Below are 20,281 nucleotides of genomic sequence, written 5' to 3'. Positions count from 1 at the left end.
AATTCAAAAAACAGATAAAACTGGAGTCAAAACATTACTGTAAACATAGCTTGCAAAACGTGAAGACAGGCTTCCTTACTTACCAGTGATGTTCCACTATTGCAAACGGTTGACAGTCTAGTAATCCCAGTTCACAATAATATTGCGAGAAGACGTGGTGAATTTAGCGCTTGATGACTGACGCCTTCGCCACACGCATCAGTGCTCGTCATGCATGAATCCAGGTGTAAATGATCGACCCAATTTTCAGTTAAAACCTGGTTTGATTATTTCAACATGGTGTTGAAACATGGTGTTTTATTATATTAGTTGATTTTATTTTAAGTATAGGCCTACTACAAGCAACTAATACTCAAGAGCTCACTTGCGCCATTATCTCAATGTTTTTGTCTTGTCTTATTAAAACTTGGTTAAACTCTGACTTTGGTTTTGTTACGCTAAATAAAGTTGGGATTGACTCGAGTCTGTAAATTCAGCCTTTTGTATCTCTTTGCTTCCTCCTCCTGAATAGGACTTCAAGAATATCGTCACCGCGCATAGATTATACAATGCATTAAAGAATCCCGTGTTAGAGCGAACCACACCCTGTTTGGGTCATAGCCGAACATCCACGGCAAACCAGTACGGGACTTAGCTTTTATTTTGCCCATACCACTGGACATTATGATGTCTGTTCCTCCAGTTTTTAATTTGATTTAAGATATAACATTTTGCTGGTAATCTTTGCGTTTTTTCTTATCATCTTAGCAAACACATTTATCCACTTTAAGTCATTTATACAGCTGGATGTTTTTTCTTGAAGAAACTGTGTATGGATGCCGTTCCTTTACTATTAGACGGCCTAGCGGCTGTTGAAGAATCCAGCAGCATTCTTATTTGTACCTAAGCTCCTAGATAGGAACGAGATCATTTTACGCTAGTTATTACGGTAACAATTCCTGAGCATGTGCAATGATTTGAAGGGAAGAAGTTTAACGCTCCGCTATTAGGGATTTTACAGTAGTGTTGCTGATGCGGGATGAGTCAGGCTGTGTGATGCTGCTGGTGTTGCTGCCATTTCATCAGAGAAATTTCCAAACATTTCTCCATCTTTAACACATGGAAATAAAAGGATTTGGATTAATACAATCACATCGATAACGCCGAACGGACGTCGATTATTCCATATTGACATCAATTTACAAAATTACGTAACAATAATATAGCTCTACGACATCCTTGCAAAAGAACAACCGAATCTATCGTGGAAGCGGCGTGATTTGTTTCTTCCTGTATAGAATTCTGAGAACGGACTGCAGTATAATTGATCTGCTCGTTTTTGTTTTCAGTGCCAGTGATGTTTGATTAATCTTATGCTTTGTCGAAGACCATTAGTTGAGATTTTATATTCGAAAGAAAAGACTGTCCCTTCGGCAACATGGAGTTTGCTGTTCTCGAGCTCTAAGAGAAAACCATACACCGTAAGGACATATGCTATAATTATACATTAATGCGTTCTGTTCAAACATTTTGTACGATATCATTTTCTTTGTGTGGTATTAATACCTGTAGTTTTTAAATATGCAAAAAATGCATTCGATATAACAATAGTTATGAGGTTAATAATACCTCGGAACGTCTTGGGCTGTGTTAATATTAAATCGTTCTAGTGTGCGTCTGGAATTTGAAGTTAATTGTATTGGCCTTTGCAGGATACTATAATATAATCGTTGTGATTATTGTGAAAAATATTGGTTAGAGATTATATATTTCTACCAGTAAATGCAGCTGGGTTCTTCGGATAATTGCAAAATGGAGGCCAATTGACCTTGGTGTTTCTGAAATGCAACCGGTTTTGTTTTTTGCACGAATAACAAAAAAATGTGACTATTTGTAGTTTTCAAACGTATCGCGTCTACAACCAGTAAAAGCACCATCCGCTCTCGGCTACCCTGTTATATCCGGATGGAGACAATAGCCGGAGTATTCATTTGGGAGCTGAATACGGCAGTGTTTGCCTAGCCGAGCCCGTGTATTATAAACGCAGGAGAGAGGGGCGGTAGTTGCCACTGTACCATGGGAGACGACGGTAGCGGGACTTAAAGCAAACACAGGTCTGTTGGATAGATAAACAAAGGCCTGAATATGACGGGAAATTATGCTCAAAAACTGATAATTCAGCTTTTACCTAGTGTTTGTAGAAGTATTGCTTTCCAGATGACCTCCATGAAAAATAATTTCATTAACTAACAGTCGGTCTGCGACCACGGAGATATATATATATAATTTTTTTTTTTCAAAAGTCGTCCATTAATTAAATGATTTCAGTATCTGTTGTGCTGCGTTGTGCTGTTCCTTTTTTAATAACTCAGCGTTGGACTTCTGATCTCATTTATAATGCGCGATCAATTAATCCGTTGTTATACTTCGAATTCAGCGAAGGATTTAGAAGAATAAGCACATCTAGTTTGGGATGAGGCTGTGACTAAGGAAATGGACGATGCAACGTGAAAACACAACAGCCCCTGGGATACATTATTTCTGTATAGGCGGATGGGGTTTCAGATCAGACGCACAAAGAGTCGCCGTGTTCTTCTCCACTCGGCCCTCGTTTAAATTCACAAGCATCGCTCTCCTAAGGCGACACGGTGGAGGGGAGTTGAGGGCCGGTGGGGCGGCTGCGGGGGGCACTCGGGTTGCCGTGGGGTTTGCGTGTTTACACTCCTCCCCAGAAAGTACTGTCCTGGGTCCTTTCACCGTGCATCTCTCCGCAGGCTTGGGGGAGACATGGAGGCGATATGGTTGTACCAGTTCCGACTGATCGTGATTGGAGACTCGACGGTGGGGAAGTCGTGCTTGATCCGACGCTTCACCGAAGGACGCTTCGCCCAGGTGTCCGACCCAACTGTTGGGGTGGATTTTTTTTCACGCCTGGTCGAGATTGAGCCAGGAAAACGCATTAAACTTCAGATCTGGGACACTGCGGGACAGGAGCGATTCAGGTACGGTGTACATGACGTAGATTTGTTGGGTGTATTGAGAGCTACAGGTGCAGTCCTGGTGAAATCACGTTATGCAAACGTGATGATTTGTAAACTGCATGCAAATTGCAAAATACCTTATCTTACACACCCAGCTTGATACGTTAGCAAATAACACGCACATAAGCCTAATGTTCATTGTTTATTTAGTCGGATAAAATATCGAAGAAATAGATTAAGAAGAATGATCAAAAACCAATATGTGCAAGTGCAAAATACTCCAGTGTGTAGATGTGAGTCAACTGCGAGTTGATGTCAGATGACGACAGAAAAGACCGGATGGCATGCCGGGTAATTATGACGTTGGCGAGGTACATTCCACGAGTGGGCATTCAATTAGGGACTCATGACTGTCAAACGTTTGCTTAAAAAGTATCAAAGACGGTGCACAAACACCTCAGGTGACTATCTTCTAATAGAAAGATTGAATGAACATATTCCTGTATTTTTAGAAGGCATGGTCTTCTGGCATCTAGGTGGCTGTGAAATTGGGTGGGGGGGTTGTTCTTTGACACTAATTTAAACAGAACTGTGAATTCCCAGGCTGGCTCCAGGTTCTTAGTGCCTAGTTCATCATTTTCGCTGTAATGTTACACAGAGAGCTTTTTAGGAGGTATGACTGGTTTTGTGTCCACTGTGCAGCTTGGGAGGGGGGAACGTGTAAAATATTTTAAATATTGCTAAATATTACTGATTTACAGAAGGAGGAATCCCCCAGCTCCACAAACACAGCTGTTTGCAAATGAATTTGGTGTTTTTCATCTGTTTCATCATAATTGCATTATCGTGGAGGAAATTATTACGATTAACGTAGTCCTTGGTTTTTGTGTGGCAATTATCCAAACCTTAACGACTGTATTCTATCTGACATCGCACCTTCAGGATAACCAGCCTTGGAAAAACACTGCACTCACTCTCCACTGTAGCAGATAAACCTTAGGCATATGGTAAAATGTATTTTGAACCAAGGAATCATTAATACCTTTTGTAATCTTTTTCTAGAGTCTCACATACATACAGTGGTAAGAAATGCCATAGCCTTTTTTGGGGGGTGGGGGGGCACTATACAGGCCTTAATAATATGAGAAGAACACATGAAGAATAGTCACTGTGTCACACAAGGAGAGTCACCCTTCTCAGTTGATGGAAATGTGCAGGTCTGACGGAAACTCAAGGCCTTCTGGCTCCTTTCGAGAAACTACTTCATCCTGAGCGAACCTAAAAGTCATTCAGCGCTGACTTATTTTTTCTGTTATTTCCCAAAACTTAACCCTGATTTTGTGCTCGTTAGCCAGACTGTTAACTATGAATGGGGTGCAGGTCAGCTTTGGGTTCAGGCCGGCTTAAACATGCAGGGCCCAATGGCTGCTCTCAGCTCGGCAGAAAATGTTCATTGATGCATTTAAAGTGAGGGGCAGCAGTGCTGTTTTTAAACACTCTTTCCTGTTTTTTCTTTCCTCTTTTTCCCTTCCATGTCTCACTCTGTCTGCTTTTCTTTCCTTTACCTCTGTGCCTCCTTACCTGCCGCTGTGATGTCTTATCGTCCTCGTCTCCCTGTTTTTCTGCTCCTCGTCTCCCTCACCTACCTCCCTCGGCCTGACGGCATCTCCACCGTGCGTCATCCTTCCCGCCTGCACCTCCTCCTCCTCCTCGTTTTGTTCTCCCCCAGGTCTATCACCAGGGCCTACTACCGCAACTCGGTGGGCGGCCTCCTGCTCTTTGACATCACCAACCGGCGCTCCTTCCAGAACGTGCACGAGTGGCTCGAGGAGGCGAGGAGCCACGTGCAGCCGCACGGCATCGTCTTCCTGCTCGTGGGCCACAAGTGTGACCTGGAGGCACAGCGGCAGGTGAGCCGGCAGGAGGCGGAAAAGCTGGCGGGGGCCTACGGCATGCGCTACGTGGAGACCTCGGCCCGCGACGCCATCAACGTGGAGAAGGCCTTCACGGACCTGACGCGCGACATCTTCGAGCTGGTCAAGCGTGGGGACATCACCATCCAGGAGGGTTGGGAGGGGGTCAAGAGTGGCTTCGTGCCCAACGTGGTGCACTCCTCCGAGGAGGTCACCAAGAGCGACCGCCGGTGCCTCTGCTGATCTTGCCGCTCCCCGCCCCGATCCGTCCGACGCCCCCCTCACCGCTAAGCTCACCTGCCTGTTGATGTTCCTGTCGGCTGCTGCCTTGGCACTCCCCACCCACCCACCCAGACAGCCCAAGCACTACTCAAGTTCATCTTCAGTTCTGTGCACAGGGACCGTAAAACATCTGCTTTAAGTCTCCCTGGAGCCTGTTCCCCTTCTTGATTGGGTATTGCTTCTCAGTTCCCCGTGATTGGTTATCCCTCTCCCATGCTCCTCCTCCCATCCAATGAGGGAATGGCACATGTAAAGTAGAACTGTGCAAAGGAAGCGTTCCCTACACAAGGGTCAGTGCTGGGCTGACCAAGGTTGTGCACGTCAATCAACACTCAGCCTGCTTTTTTAAAAATAACTTTTCCATGCTACTCTGGTGCCCTGGGCCAGAACCACGTTGGGGTGGCGGAGCTGGTCCTAAAAGATCAGACTAGGGAAAATACTTACCTGCTGTTCAGTACATTTTATTGACAGGATATTGGGAGCCTGTGCAGAAAAGGTAGGGTGAAGCACAGTAAGACAGTTACCCATAATTCATAGCATCCAGGTCCTCATTAAATGCGTTACACACCCAGTATGCTTCAGCTATTTAGCTACGGGGAGCCAATCAACACAGTAATCAGTATATTACACCAATTACTAATTACAAGATGAAGAAGTGTTTTAAAATATACAGTAATGTAGGGTAAAAACCTACTGTAGTTTTCCAAAGCCGTTAAAAAAAAAAACATCCAAAATGTACAGTTGAATTATTGTATATTTGCACTGAGCATGTGCAGATCAGCTGATTTGCTGTTTAGAGTAAACAGAGTGGATGCACCCCACACTATTTACCCTCTGATGCAGTAGATGATTCTGGTTCGAGGAGCTGCTGGCTGTTGCCGCTTCCCGTTCTGATTATTTGCAGAGCAGCTGTCCGCTACATGGTGCTTTATTTTTGTGGAAACGAGCGGCTGGCTGAGAGGTCTGGCCTGCGACAGGGATCCACTGTGAGGCAGCTTTAACCTGAGTGCATGACCTCCAGGCTCTAACTGCTTAGGGTCTTATCAGACGTGCTAAGTGTGCAGATACACTCTGCCCACATCTACTGAATTAATTATTGTTCCGCTCCCCCTTAACACTGAGAGTCACCAACACCCTCACATATTAGTTTCAGTACAGTCTGTTCACTCTCATCCCTGCCAGTGTTGCTTATCCCTGATTGGTTGAACAGGTTTCCATCAATACTGCTCTCATGTTCCAGCCATCCACCCTTCCATCTTCCTTACGCTGCACACCCAGAGCAGTGCCACACGGCCTTTACCAGTACTACCGTAACCACGACTACATTTCAAATGAACCAATCAGGAGACCCCATCCACCTGCCCAATGCCATTCCAAAGATTAGCCTGCTTCGGGGTGTTTTGAGAACATGCGGATTGGAGGGGACTGGGCTAAAGGGAGCGACATTTTTATGACTTTTTAAGGTTTCAGGTGAGACTTCAGATTTGGCAGGGCAGGGCGGGAGTGGAATGACAAAAAAGTGACACCCCTGAATTTTTTCATCTGCCACTTTTCCCTCGGTGAAACATTCCAGGACTTGGGACAGTACCAAGATTTGGACCTGACAGCCTGGTGCCATTCAGTTCCCAGTCCCGGGCTGGTGTTTAAGTTGGCCCAGCCAAGTACGAACTGGGTGGATCCCGAAGACATCACTCTGTCACACGTCCCGCTGTGCACCCAGCAAACCGGACTCCATACCTCTTGGTGAGATAAGACCAGATAAAAGCTGACCCACCCCCCAACCCTACCTTCTGGTCTTCACAGGACCACTGCCCCATGTGGCGTAGCTGCCCCCACCCCCCCCCCATTGCTCTGGACTAATAGGAACCTGCTCCCTTGTACAGCACTGGTCAGACATCTTTACTTTCTACAGCGCTTCACACCAGTATAGAAATGTTTAAACGCTTACAGAAACATTTGCTTCTCTCTTACTTCTCCTGCTTATTTTGTCCTTTTTGCCGGTTTTCTTGAAGCTGTAGGTACTGAAATGTGAAATTCCAAACCCTTGAGCTGTACGTCATGTAGCCGTTTAACAGGGTATGGGACTCTGTACCTCCTTAACTAGTGAATGAACTGTAATGTACTAAAAATTTAAATAATGTGACAGTTGTGACTATTTCCTTTATTTTGTTAAATCTAAAAAGTGGGTGTTCATTTAACTTAAAATCCTCGTAGAGACAATTCAGTGTCATGACCGGACCTACATGACCCATGACTTTTGTAATCTATTAGCTCGTGGGAGTTTTACTTACACAAAAATGGGGCAGAAAGAAAAATGACTGGTTATTTCTCTAAACCAATCAGATTACAGAGGAGGTAGGAGCAGCCAGTCAGATGTCTTGGTCTCACCTCCTCTAGTCACTTGGATCCCGCTCCTGTACAATCTGATTAGCTATACCTCTGAACCAATCATTTTTTCCTTCTGGAGTAAAACTCCCACAAGCAATCTGCTACAGCTCTACCTGAAAGTAAGATTGCAAAAACAGCCAGAGACGTCCATTCAGAATCACGGCATGCGTTTTTCTTTGGCCATCGCTGCAGTACCATGTATAACCACTGGGTGTCAACAAGGCACCAAAGGGACAACCAGTTTTCAACCGAACTAGGTGAAGCCCAGCATAGACATGCTAATTCTCAGGCTAAAAATAAAATAAATATAGTGCTGGGATGTCTGCACAGCAAGTTTTGAGAGCCACTTCCATGGTCAAAAATAACCAGATTACTTAGCATCTTAGGGACTTCAACACACACACAATGCGTTTCTACATAGTTCTGTGATCTATTTTAATTGAAAGTGGGAAGAGAGAACAGAAGTTATTTCTGCAACAGAAGCTACTCTAAAACCACCATTCCACCCATAGAACAGAACATGTTAGAAATATAACACTCTACTCTAGCACCTTGTGTAACTCAATAGGTTAAGGAGCTACATCTGAGTGTTGAAGGTTATGGGTCCAAATCCCACAACTGCAATTGCCCTAGACCTTTAAGAAAGGCCTAAATAACCCCCCCCCCCAGATTGGACTGACTGTTGCCTTGGTTAAAAGCATTAACTCAATAAATGGGAAATGTGATTTGCCACAACAAGGAACTCTACTAAAGATGCACCACTACTTCAATATAGTAAATAATGCAACAAAAAAGTTACTTAAGTATTTGGGCTGCATCCCGATTTAAATATATGCAAAGCCTGCTTCGTCATATATGGCATATACTGACCAACTCCCATTACAGCTCAGAGAACTAGTACCACCTCCATCTGAAGGGGGAAAGAGCATACTAAAGCCAGGAGGAATGTAGCTGACGCTTTGGTGAGGTGACCCCTTTAATTCCAGATCACGGCCTCCATTTCACAAGCGCGTAACACACAAACACACCACCCTTTGAATCACAGGTTATTCAGTGTTTGTCTTGCTGTGTTTAATGTGGTTCAACTTAACAGAGGTTGGAGAAATGAATGGACCGACGGAAAAGCACAAGAAACCGGCAAAACAAAATGGCGAGGGTGTAGTCAAAGGGATTGGTTCTTGAGAAGTTTGATCCTCTGCAGCCACCGTCTGACCCACTGTAGAAGACTATGAAGCCCCGCAGGTGCACCACCCAAATGTCTGCAAACTACATCCTGTTCCACCGAGTTGGGCTGTAGAAAAGACCTGCAGCATAAACACTTAAATATTTAATAAAAAAAATATAAATAACCCAAAAACTGGAAACTCACCCAGTGTAATCTGCAGTCAAAAACAGATTAAAATAAAAACAATCACTTTATGTTGATTTTCTTTTTTACTTGAAAATAATACTTTAAAAAATAAAGTTGAAAACCAAGTGAAAGTACTACTGGGTAACTGCCAGGAAAATCTCTTATGTAGGTATGAGGGGCCGGAGGGGGGCACACAGGGTCTCGTTTAAGACATATCGGCCGTTTTTGAGGAATTGGCCTGACTCCTCCTCTTGACGTCCCAGTTGTAGACACGTGCCATATCTAGGAAGCATCATGGGTCAAGGACAATTCGGAAATATAGGTGTCAAGTAAGCGCAGACCTTATGGAACGCTTCCGAACTGGAACTGCTGGTAGCTTTAACGGAATTTTTACCACCACTAATCTGAGGGAACAAATCTTCATCGGCTGACAGCACAGCGACTAAATACTTTGAAACGCAGATACGGAAGAGAAATCACACTGAAGTTCTAATTTCGTAATTCGATGCGAAAATCTGCAGCCGACGGCAGGGCGAGCCTCGTTAGGGATGGAAAAGAAAGTAAAGCTCATTTAAGCCAAACCAGGGGTACCTCATGAAAATATTTCATGCTGGGCCCCACAACACAGAGCAATCCAATTACATTGCAAATCTAAGGATTCTTGGCCCCCCACACAAAGTCAAAAACCCCACTGTCCAAGCCTCACCCACCCAAACTGGGCCCCCCAGTGAAGGATACTGACTTCTGTAGTGGTAAACTGGTCCCTAAGGAAATCAAGGTCTTCCTCTAGAGAGTCCAAGTTTCGGGATGCGGTGGCCAGGTTCTTCTCCAGTAGGGACTGTGCGTCATCGATGTCATACTCAAGCATCACGTTCGCCTGGGAAACAGTATAAGGTCACTGTACACATTTTGGCGACTACCATTTCAATCAAGAGAGCCCACAACAGATAGCTACTTCAAGGGGTAACTTGCCTTCAGTAAAATTACTGTCATAGAAAAACGCTCAATGGAATGTTACTATGTAACAAACCACAGGCATTATGGAGGCCTGCCAGTACAGAACCAGGTATCAGTAGTTATCAGACAGCAACAACTCACTTGCTGTGGTATAAGATGTTATTTTCTCTAGCGACACAACACAAAGCCATATGTCCACACCTCCTTTGGTCTTACTTACCCCCAACCACAGGCACACTTTTTCTGTGGGGGGCACGGACGCCTTGCAGTACACATTATCCGCCAACATGAAGCGGGTCTCCATAGGGTCTGTGCTGTCCTGGAAGAGAGAATTTCAAAGTACGGCTGACTGAAAACAAGCCTGGATGTGGGGGGAGTTCAAACGCAGAGGAAAAAGCTCAACCAAACCTCACCTTCTTCTTCTGCATGTGCCTCAGGATCTCCAACGTCTGCTTGATTTGCGGGATCTGGTTTTTCAGCCTGGAAACAGCAGGGGAACCACAGTCACCCATCCCAATATCAGCCATCAGATGACTTAATTAGCCATGCAGTTTTTGCAACGTGAGCAATAAGCAGCATGTGCTTACTCAGCAGACAGCCACTGCACGCATTACTTTGTGATTACATTTGGCCAGTGTCTCAAAGCAATGCCCTCCGTCACTCTGTGGTCCATACTTCCCCAGGGAAGCACATACCTCAGCTTTTTCTGAGCCAGGTTGAGCTCCATATACTTGTATTTCTGGTACTGTTCGTCCAGCCTCCTCAGCACGACGTCAGCCGTCTCATTGCCCGGCTGCTTCATGAAGGAGTCTACATCCTCCTGTAGTGGAGAGGAAATGCACGTCTTGGCACAAAAGAGGAACTTCACAAATTACACAAGTAGCATAGCCAACAGTAAAATACTCAGATCTCACCGTTAAAGACCATACAGAACGTAGTCAGTTCGGAGCAAGACTATTATCCTGGATATTATTAATTACTTAAAACGCCAGGAACACTATACAAGCCCCATACATTTCCTTATGACGTTGAGAAAACGCTCTAGAAGCCACCAGCGGCCAGTTTAACCCTAGCATTCGGCATTTCAAAAACTGAGCAACAGCATCCGCAAAAACATCATGAAAATTAAACAGAGACAGTTTAACATTAAATAAAACGCCATCTTCCCCGACCTCATTCCTGTTTAAAGGGCAATGCTAACGACGAGCTGCCGAGTCCGTGTTCTATCGAAGGCAGATTCCAGAGCAAAATTCGGATTATAAGTATAAAAATGTTTACACGTCGGTTTCACGGCGGGAAAAAAAGCGCAGCACGCTTCAGACACCGCTAGTCTCTTCAAGGAAAACGGCTACCATTGTCACGCTAAAACCACGCTCGCTGCCTTAAAAGGTTAGCAGCCCGCTCCTGTTGGCGTCTGCAAACACGGCTCGGCTGAATTTTGCAGCCGCTATATCACTGATAGTCTACCAATCCCAAAAAAAACGACTTGGGATTAAAGCAATCACAGAGAATTATTCACCCACCACAAACACAGCCTCGGGAATGCCGAGATGTTTCTTCTTATTCCCTACTGCAGCGGCAGCGCTCTCTATGGTCGTCGCCATCTTGAAAAGACTCACCACTCCCTCCTTACGTAAAAGCCGAGCGCCGTCGGTGCAGGGAGCGCGCCGCGGACGCGCGCAAGAGCGCCGTGCTGCGTCGAGAACGACGCAGTGCAGGGTGGAGCCACTGGCTTCAAAAAGATTTAAGGCTATATATAGGATATATATATTCTGTTAATAAGACCACTGGGAATATCAAATCTACTGTGTTAGGAAATTTCACGTTATGTTGATAACCAAACAAGTCTGTTGGCTCCCTACTTATTCAGATTTATTTGGAAAAAAAATGTTTAAATAAGATAGGGGTATTGTATTTGATCGTCAAGACAAATTATTCATCCATCCATCCATTTTCCAAACCACTTATCCTACTTGGTCGTGGAGGGTCCAGAAGCAATGGGCACGAGGCAAGGAACAACCCAGGATGGAGGGCCAGCCCATCACAGGGCACACTCACGCACTATTCATTCACACATGCACTCTTACGGGCAATTTAGCAACTCCAATTAGCCTCAGCATGTTTTTGGACTCTGGGAGGAAACCCCATGACGACATGGGGAGAACATGCAAACTCCACACACATGTGTCCCAGGCAGGGACTCGAACCCGGGTCCCAGAGGTGTGAGGCGACAGTGCTAACCACTGCACCACCATGCCGCCCGTCAAGACAAATTAAAATGGAGAAAATTTTCTACTACTGACTTCCCTTGGTCCCTGATTTGATTTAACATTTCCTCTCTCATTCAGTTATAAATGGAATAAACTACTTGTCAAAAACGTTAATATTTTTACTTGCAAGCACTTGATTACTGGAAAATTACATTTAAGCATAATTTCTCACCCACACCTGCAGGGAAATTTAATCTTCATGAAGCACTAAAACCTAACCCTAATTTAAAACTGTTCTGCTTTCGTAGCAAATTCCGTTTGCTTCTATGGAAGACATATCAAGATCTTCCAATAGTAAAACCTCCAAAACTTTTATATGCAAAAGAATATTGTTGACAAACTATGTATTGGACACATATCCTCCATGATAATGTGACTATTGTGCATGGTATTTTTGTCATTGTGGCAATTTTTGAAAAGTGTTGTATCTCCATGCACCCAGAATACACATTAAATGAGTCATAAATGTATTTTGAGCAGAACCCAACTTTTAAAACAGCAGGTTTGTGAACAGGAGACCTTCAGGAATAGGGCTGATGGGTTTAAATCCAGTGGCATAAGATTTAATGGAACGATTGTCGTAACTTCCTGTTCGGACTGACAGATGTGTCGGTGGAAATGTATTCTGGAAGCTGACCCCCCATTCCTGATCACCAGTGAGCACCAGTGAGCACCAGTGACTGCTATCTGTGACTGATCGGTACCTAAAATTTGAAGTTTTAATATTCATCAATAAATAATAGCCTAGTTATTTCATGCAGATTTCAAATAATAAACCATAGCCAGGTACCGAAAAAGCACTAAGATGATCTAAGAATGGGTGTATATGGTAATAATCTACAAGAAAGAGATGACAACTGTAATAGGCAATGATATAGTTTAATAAAATAGAGAAAAGCATTTTTAAAACAAATGAAATACTCCTGCTTGGAAGGAAGATGCTGTTATTGCATTTGTGAGAAAGTCAGTGGTTCCTCAATTATAGATTCTGATGCGGTTGGAATGTGCATGAGATGAGCATCTAGGTAAGCATCACAGGAAGACCATCTCATCGATTGCAGGTGCACAGAGCTGTGGATGTGGCTCACATGCAGACCAGTCCATAGGCATGTTGGTGACTGGTAGGCCAGTCCACCGGCATTGAGATCACAGGTAGTCTGACTCTGGGGATCGTCGCTGGTTTGGGCCAGCGGTTCTTCGGATCTTCATGGGAGCCATCATTTCTGAGAAGCTTGCATCATATGCAGTTTATATAGAAAATATCCAGCTAGCTGTAGCTTTGCTGTATGGTGTAGTTGCTTAGCAGATGTAATTATCCAATGCAGGAGAGAATGTGATACATATTAGTATTTTGGAGAATAATGTACAGCTGGATGTCCCTCATGGGTACAACAGCAGCGACCCTCCTGGAAAATGTGCCAGTCCCAGTTGCTTAGCCACCTAAGTTCTTGCACAGTGTAAACATTCCCATAAACCAAATAACATCCTGACTTTGAAAATATAAAAACTGGATTTTGGTCATAAACACACACCCACTGCATTATGCACAGACATACACAGCTCTATGCAGAAACACACACTCACTGCACTATGGCCAAAAATCCATAATGCATTATGCACAAACACACACACTGCACTATGCACAAACACCCACTGCACTAGGCACAAACACCCACTGCACTGCACAGATACATAGCCTGCACCAGGCACAAACACACACACAGTGCTATACACAAACACACACTCACTGCACTACGCACGCTAACACACACTCACCCCCCACCCCATTTCCCTTATGATCAGTTTCTCTACAGACGCCTCGGATTCACATCACGCATCAGGAAAAGGTCTTGTGGCACAGGATGCGGTGAATGTGACAGGTTCTTTGTACACCCCTGGCAATTGGCGAGAGAGACCGTGTCTGAGTGGCACCGTGGCACCAACGTGGAGAAAGGTGGTCGTCCAGGATCCAGGGAGAAAGGCTTCCTATAAACAGGAAAAAAAGTGCTTCTGCCAAAATGCAGCTGACAGGCCAGTCCGTTTGAGCATTGAGTTACGGCAAGCTCTCGGGCAAAGAGAAAAACAGAGAAAAGTGGGGCGTAGAGTCAAAACCCCACATTCAGCCATTTCTGACTCTTATTCGGTTTCAGAATACATTTTTCCACTTTAGCAACGATGCCTGATTTGATCCAAACCTCGTGTTTACTTCAGCTTCTTAATCTAGTTCATTCTGGATTTCAAAAAAAGCTACTTTTCGGGCCCACACTTAAGCTGCAATATCTCTTTCCATTTCAACCCCCCCCCCCCCATATAAACTCTACTTTCTGAATCCAGTGCCCCCCTCCACATCCAATTCAGTCCTGACTGCAGTCCACGTGATTACCATGCACCCAGTAGCAGATCTGCGCGAATTTGAGTGGGGTGAAGCGAACGGCCACATTGAAATCGCGGTTTTCGCCGTCTATCTCCAGCCACTGGTGGCCAGAGAAGACGCCAATGACCTTGCGCTCCCAGCGCTCCAGGACACGGTCCCACACCCGGCCGTACACCCCTGAGCCGCTGGCCCCTGGCCGGGCGTCACAGTGCTGGTAGATCAAGTCGTTGGACTCGTCCTCTACAGGACAGAAGCGGTACACCAGTTCCCCTGGTCGGTCGCTGTCGAACCCAGAGAAGTGGATCCGGCGGCCTGCCAGATTCTTGGAGGATGGTGCCACCGACAGGCGCATGAAGGGACGGCGGTGAGGCCAACACAGCTCCAGCAAGGCATAGTCGAAATCCATGCTGGCATCCTGTGGCCCCTGAATCCAGCCTTTGGGGACCCGGGTCCGTCGAACCCGTACCCAGCGCACCAGGGGCTTCCCGGGGCGGCTGCTGTTGGCAGGTGGCGGTACCAGGAAGCCCACTCTCAGCTTGCGGGCCCCTTTCACGTAATCCTTCCCATCATGCACGCAGTGGGCAGCAGTGAGCACGTGTCGCTGGGACACCAGGACACCTGTGCACCCCGTCGAGATGCGCACTGCCGTGGAGAAGGGGTAATCCAGCAGGAAGTGGTCGCCGCGGATGTTGAAGCGGCCATCGGCACCGTAGATCTGCCGTTTCCGCCTCACGATTTGGTTGCCCCTTGTGGTGGGAGGCTGAACTGCAGTGCTCTGATTAACTTCATCCTCATCCATGACCTCTAGGTCAATGGTGGTCAGCGTGCGGGAGCCATCAGAATACAGTGTCTCAAACGCAAGCTGATCGGTCAGTACCTCTGGCCTGAGCTCCTTGTGGTAGCAACTGGCAGTGCAGTGGGTGCTGAAATCCAGCTGGGCCTGAGCACTGAAGCGAGAGCGGGACAGGGATTGGGGGGTGTGGGCCACCAGGGATGGGAGGTGGGCTCGGTGTGGGTCAGGGGGCCTTCGGAATGGCATTGCGGGGGGGAACGGCAGCAGGAGCATGGTGAAGAAAAAACAGTAGTTGGCAACTCCCTGACGTGCTGTCATGGCTGGGTTGACGCTGACCTGGAATTAGGAAATGAAGTAAATAAAATGATTATCATGTGACAGCATTGGGCAGGCGGGGTTACAGACACACAGCAGGGACTCTGTTCTAGGCCCTGGGTCGCCTCACTGACATACCCAGCTGCACAAGTAGCTCAATCTGCAAGTCACTGCGGAGAATCTACACGCAAATTGAACTTGACAGCTGACAGCAGGAGCAGTTCATCGTTTTGCCTGCAACCACTCCTCAGATCCCCAGGAGATCCCGGCATGGCGGTAAGCCGCGGTACGCCAGCCAACTCCCCGACACCCCCCCCCCCCCCACCTCCGCCATATTCAGCTCAAAGCACAAACACAAATAAAAGTTTAACCTTCCCTAGACACTCCGGTGCAGACGCTTGTCTCGGCCACAGGAGGGCAGTGATAATATGCATAATGACCTGCACGCGCACAGACAGATGCACGCAGACGCGCAGAACACATGAATCCACTTATCCCTCAGTTACAACACAGACTTTCCAGAACGGTCCATTGTCTCAAAACACTATTTGATAAATAAGCTTTTCCAACCGATTTGTTATTAATTGACAACATGCAAAGAGGCTGCCCTTCCCAAGCCGGATGGGCTCTCTCTATTGCACCGGCAACTTCCACGCATTACAGGTGGACCCCCCCTAGGGGAGGGGGCGTATGCACCTTAGGTCCTAGCTGTTCCACGCCCACATGGCGCCACTCTATATCGCTGCTTGGGCCTGAGTTTCGCCTCTTTTATGTCCTCCCCGACCAACAAAGCAGTCCTTGTTCGCCGTCCTCCCCTGGGGGGCCCCCTTTCCATCAAACCTGACCCAGCTCACAAGCGTCGATCTTAGGGGGGGTTTGACTGGTAGAGTCATGGCTTGCCAATGGATCAAACCCCCCACTGCTACGACAGGGAGGGTCTGGCCTGGGGGTCCGAGGCTTCAGGAGGTGAGAAGCCAAGAGACCGAGCCCATCTGGATCCCCTGCGTGGAACAGCGGAGGCCTGTCGGTCCCCCTGAACCCACATTACACACGCGCTATGCTCGCCATTCTGTGCATGCAGCAACCTTCCCGCAAACGCCAGGCCTCCTGTGGGTGTGAGTGTTAACGTGTTTGTGTGCTTGGTTTTTTTTTTTGCGTATCAGAGGGAGACTTTGCTGAGATGTGTGTGCATGTATGCGAAAGGCAGCGATGTCTTCGGTGGGCGTTTCTCTTTTGAATGTGCCCTGGGGTAGGGCGGAGTCTGACGGCATGCGGCCATTAACCACCGCGGCGCCTGCGTGTGTGTGTCTGTGTGTGTGTGTGTGTGTTACGAGGTCCTGAGCTGTAAGTCCTGTGCGTGGCGGACTGGCAGAAACCAGGGCAAACGGGAGAACTTCTAAGTCTCTGAAATTTTAGCTCCGCCCCCAGAAACTCTAAGAGTCTGTACCTCCCCAACCCTGCCCCCCAAAATCCCCAGGGACAAAGACAAGAGCAGGTGTCTAAAAGCTTCCCAGAGCAAGCTGAGGCAGGGAGCCTCTCAGGATCTGACAGGAGGGGCCGCGCCTTGTCCAGAGCACCCGCCCAGATACGGCCCGCATCCCTGAACCTGCAGTAACTGAGCTGGGGGGGAGTGGCTATACGGGGGACACATGGCCTTTATGCCACGTGTGGGCGGGGTTTCCTTCTGCGCGCTGCTGTCTTTGTTCTGTAAACAGAGATGAGGCATTTATGTGACCATGTACGGGGCCACGTGATTGGTCCGGAGTGAACAATGGAAATCTGTAAGTGCAGCTTTGCAGTTACGGTTCTGTCGTCCCACAGACAGAACAGAACCTAGAAGATCTAAGCACAGCAAAAGTGAGATATTACAGCGGGTGCCAAAAGACTGACCTCTTTCTGAAGCAGCCCAATATACGCCGACCAGTCGGATTACAGTGACATTTCAACGGGCGATGCTACTCTTGTCCGATTCGGTTCTGGTGGGGGGGTTCGGCCCAATGGATCTGATAACCTAATAAATGAATTTGCTTAACCCCAACAGGCTGTCAAAGCTCCCTTTGCACTTATAAAATGTTACACCACCGGTTCCATGACCTCTTCCCTGTGGCAGCTAATCTTTTGTCGACAAAAAACATATTTCCCAATTCAAATATTCCCATATTCAGTTAAAATCACAAATAAGCAAATTCCCTATTGGACCAGAGGTTTATTTGCAAATGTGATTCTCAGACAAGGTTGCTGATCAAATCCCATGCATGGCAGAGCGATTTCACTCTTGGGCCCTTGATCATGGCCCAGTGCTCCAGGGACCAGCTGACTCTCCAACCTCCAACCTTGTATTTCACTTTGAATTAAAAGCATCTGCCAAGTAAATGCATCATTATCTTCTAAAATGTAAATTTGCTTTACAGATAAGAAACATCACAAAGCCATGAACAACAGCTCACCAACATTTGCTTTTAGAGACTCCTTAGGCTAAGAAACACACAGCAACATATCCCATGTATTAGATAATCTGGCAATGTGTCTATCTGTATCATTGCGACCACAAGCATTAGTAAACAAAACACATACAAGGATAGGAGACGTGAAATGTGAACAAACATGAATGAAGAAACTTAGGATACCATCAGCCCTCTCTCTCTGTAACCCATCAGTCAGGAAATCCAGAACTCAGCCGACAACACTTGGGTCTAACTTCAGTTTTGAGATTAATGTCTCAGCTGCATGCTGAGAAATGTTTTGAGAAATGCACTGAAAATTGCCTCTCCTGAAGACTTAGGGTTCTCCTGGTACAGGACACAGTAGGCGACGCCTAGAGAATGCAGCATTATCTACAGCCCCATGTACCTGCCTCCACTTAAATGCAGTGAATCGAGTCATGCGTCAGCCTCGTGTCTTAGAACATCCTTTGCATCCCTTTATACGTCGTCACGGAAATCCTGGGTTATTGCCACACCAACAATAAATGTGATTAAAACTCTCAAAGCGACGGAGTTCCCCATTTGCATGGATGAATGTTATGCTGAAGAATTTAATTATCACGCTCCAGGAATCTGAACCAGTGACTACCAGGCACTATATCACACTCCCACACACACACACACACACACACACACACACACACACACTTTCAACCAGACGCCTGCATGGCACAAGACTGGGCACCGACAGCACGGAGCCTTACACAAGAACACGCACATACATGGTTCCGTCTAATGCCAAAACCACAACAACAACAACAACAACTTATGGAAAACTCCCAGCCGTATCCCAGCCATGTTTCCAGACCACCAGCTGGTGTTTGTGAATATGAGTGCATAAGAGTGAGTTGTGGATGGTGTATTTCCCCACACTTTTAGGAAAATAATGTTTGATTTATTAAAACATTAGTGGAATTTAACAGATAATGAAGGTGTTTATTTTTAATACATTTTTCGCGACATTGTTTTTTTCTTTGCATTTAGAACTCATCGCCCATTAATTTGCATTTTGCAAGCATAGATTTCCATATTTTTACATCATTTTTAGAAAGGCAATTTGTATCCCTCACATAATGAGTGCCCTACTATATTAACCCCTCCGACAAAGAAAACTTTTGAATACAAGAACGTGCTATCTGCTGAGGATCCTCGCCTGAATGTTCTAGCTGGTGTGACCTTGGTAAGTGGACCTTGGATAAACTATTAGCATAACTAATTACAGCCAAAACGAAAAGTTACACGTTACTAATCCAGTCATTTAATTTAATTTCGAAACGGCTGATGACAGGCAACCCACGCCCCTTCCCAAGTCACAATGCAGTTTTATCATACTTCAATTCTTAATTAAAAGTTGTTTGATGAGCGTTTGCACAAAAAATACGCCGTACCTTACCTTACTAGACTGTGTTAATGACTATTCAACATATTAAACATATCCCTAGAATTCATCTTGGATCGCGTGAAAAATCACATGGGGTGACGTGTATTCGTAATTTAAAAAGTCGGTAATGAAGAAAAAAGTTTATTAAATATTACCGTTTATTTCGCTGAAATAAGTTTCATAAATCTTTGAAATTAAATCCCGTTCACGTTTTCCTCTTCGCGAAAAGCGCTGGGTATAGTGGCTCTCCAACAAACTTCCATCTCATTTCGAAGTATGACAGGTCTGAATTCCAGACTTTCGGCTCACCAGGAGTTCCCCTTGACTCCGCCGTACGTGTCCGAGCCGAGCCGATCGGAGCCGATCTAAGCCGAGCCGAGCCGAGCCTTGCTCTGGAAGCGACTCTAATTTCGAGTCTCTGCCCCAGGTCCCGCGAAGGGGAAGCAGCCTCTTCGCGTTTATGGTGTTGGAAGCATCCGACACCGCTTTCTCAGTTAAACTCTACACCGCTTGTCCCCGCGGTCCTAGCGCCCACATAACCTTCAATTACAGAAAAAGCGACCCTTCAACCCCACGCGGTGTGAATTATTATCACTGTTATTCAGTCCTATTATGATTTAATGGCCTTGTGTGTGAAATAAGATGTTCCCCACCGCCGAGGAACAATTGCTCAAAATATTTTTGTCTTAAAATAGTATCTGGGAAGACAGATAAACAGTACATTTGTCAGAGACCTTATACTCAACCACGGTTTCAGAGAATCCCAGAGGCTATCTGAAATATAACCTCCCAACCTTCCGTAAGGGTGTGGTAT

General features: G+C 46.1%; 3 protein-coding genes across 5 annotated transcripts; 1 reads left to right on the top strand and 2 right to left on the bottom strand.

The window, feature by feature from the left end:
* The first annotated feature begins 988 nt into the window (after positions 1-988).
* rab39bb (RAB39B, member RAS oncogene family b) lies at positions 989-5,218 on the top strand. 2 transcript variants are annotated; one of them, XM_049029228.1, is made up of 3 exons: positions 989-1,460; positions 2,754-2,981; positions 4,690-5,218. In XM_049029228.1, exons 2-3 carry the CDS (start codon positions 2,767-2,769, stop codon positions 5,114-5,116), a joined length of 642 nt encoding a protein of 213 aa, XP_048885185.1. In that variant the 5' UTR covers positions 989-1,460; positions 2,754-2,766; the 3' UTR covers positions 5,117-5,218. The 2 variants fall into 2 exon arrangements, with proteins under 2 accessions (XP_048885185.1, XP_048885186.1); XM_049029229.1 differs by lacking the exon at positions 989-1,460 and adding an exon at positions 2,058-2,093.
* Positions 5,219-8,589: 3,371 nt separating this feature from the next.
* vbp1 (von Hippel-Lindau binding protein 1) lies at positions 8,590-11,522 on the bottom strand. The gene is made up of 6 exons (XM_049029230.1): positions 11,375-11,522; positions 10,547-10,671; positions 10,265-10,331; positions 10,072-10,170; positions 9,633-9,771; positions 8,590-9,176 (listed from the first exon to the last, which is right to left on the bottom strand). Exons 1-6 carry the CDS (start codon positions 11,453-11,455, stop codon positions 9,100-9,102), a joined length of 588 nt encoding a protein of 195 aa, XP_048885187.1. The 5' UTR covers positions 11,456-11,522; the 3' UTR covers positions 8,590-9,099.
* A 1,462-nt stretch (positions 11,523-12,984) lies between these two features.
* Positions 12,985-20,015, bottom strand: LOC125750919 (serine protease 23). Of its 2 annotated transcripts, none has more exons than XM_049029286.1 (2): positions 19,777-20,015; positions 12,985-15,624 (listed from the first exon to the last, which is right to left on the bottom strand). In XM_049029286.1, exon 2 carries the CDS (start codon positions 15,604-15,606, stop codon positions 14,476-14,478), a length of 1,131 nt encoding a protein of 376 aa, XP_048885243.1. In that variant the 5' UTR covers positions 15,607-15,624; positions 19,777-20,015; the 3' UTR covers positions 12,985-14,475. The 2 variants fall into 2 exon arrangements, with proteins under 2 accessions (XP_048885243.1, XP_048885242.1); XM_049029285.1 differs by having other exon boundaries at positions 19,623-20,013.
* Positions 20,016-20,281: the final 266 nt, after the last annotated feature.

Source organism: Brienomyrus brachyistius, chromosome 10 (genome assembly GCF_023856365.1).
Source record: "Brienomyrus brachyistius isolate T26 chromosome 10, BBRACH_0.4, whole genome shotgun sequence".
In the NCBI taxonomy this organism is placed as follows: Eukaryota; Metazoa; Chordata; class Actinopteri; order Osteoglossiformes; family Mormyridae; genus Brienomyrus; species Brienomyrus brachyistius.
The sequence above is the reverse complement of the archived record's forward strand: the minus strand, read 5'-3'. Positions and strand labels throughout refer to the sequence as shown.

Bases quoted from the DNA above. Each gene is read 5' to 3' on its own strand.
- rab39bb (XM_049029228.1), top strand. From the start codon at position 2,767: ATGGAGGCGATATGGTTGTACCAGTTCCGACTGATCGTGATTGGAGAC. The intron at 2,982-4,689 runs GTACGGTGTACA...GTTCTCCCCCAG, and splicing joins GCGGGACAGGAGCGATTCAG to GTCTATCACCAGGGCCTACT.
- vbp1 (XM_049029230.1), bottom strand. From the start codon at position 11,455: ATGGCGACGACCATAGAGAGCGCTGCCGCTGCAGTAGGGAATAAGAAG. The intron at 10,332-10,546 runs GTATGTGCTTCC...TGCTGTTTCCAG, and splicing joins CTGGCTCAGAAAAAGCTGAG to GCTGAAAAACCAGATCCCGC. The intron at 9,177-9,632 runs GTATCCTTCACT...GATGCTTCCTAG, and splicing joins GTTTACCACTACAGAAGTCA to ATATGGCACGTGTCTACAAC.
- LOC125750919 (XM_049029286.1), bottom strand. From the start codon at position 15,606: ATGACAGCACGTCAGGGAGTTGCCAACTACTGTTTTTTCTTCACCATG.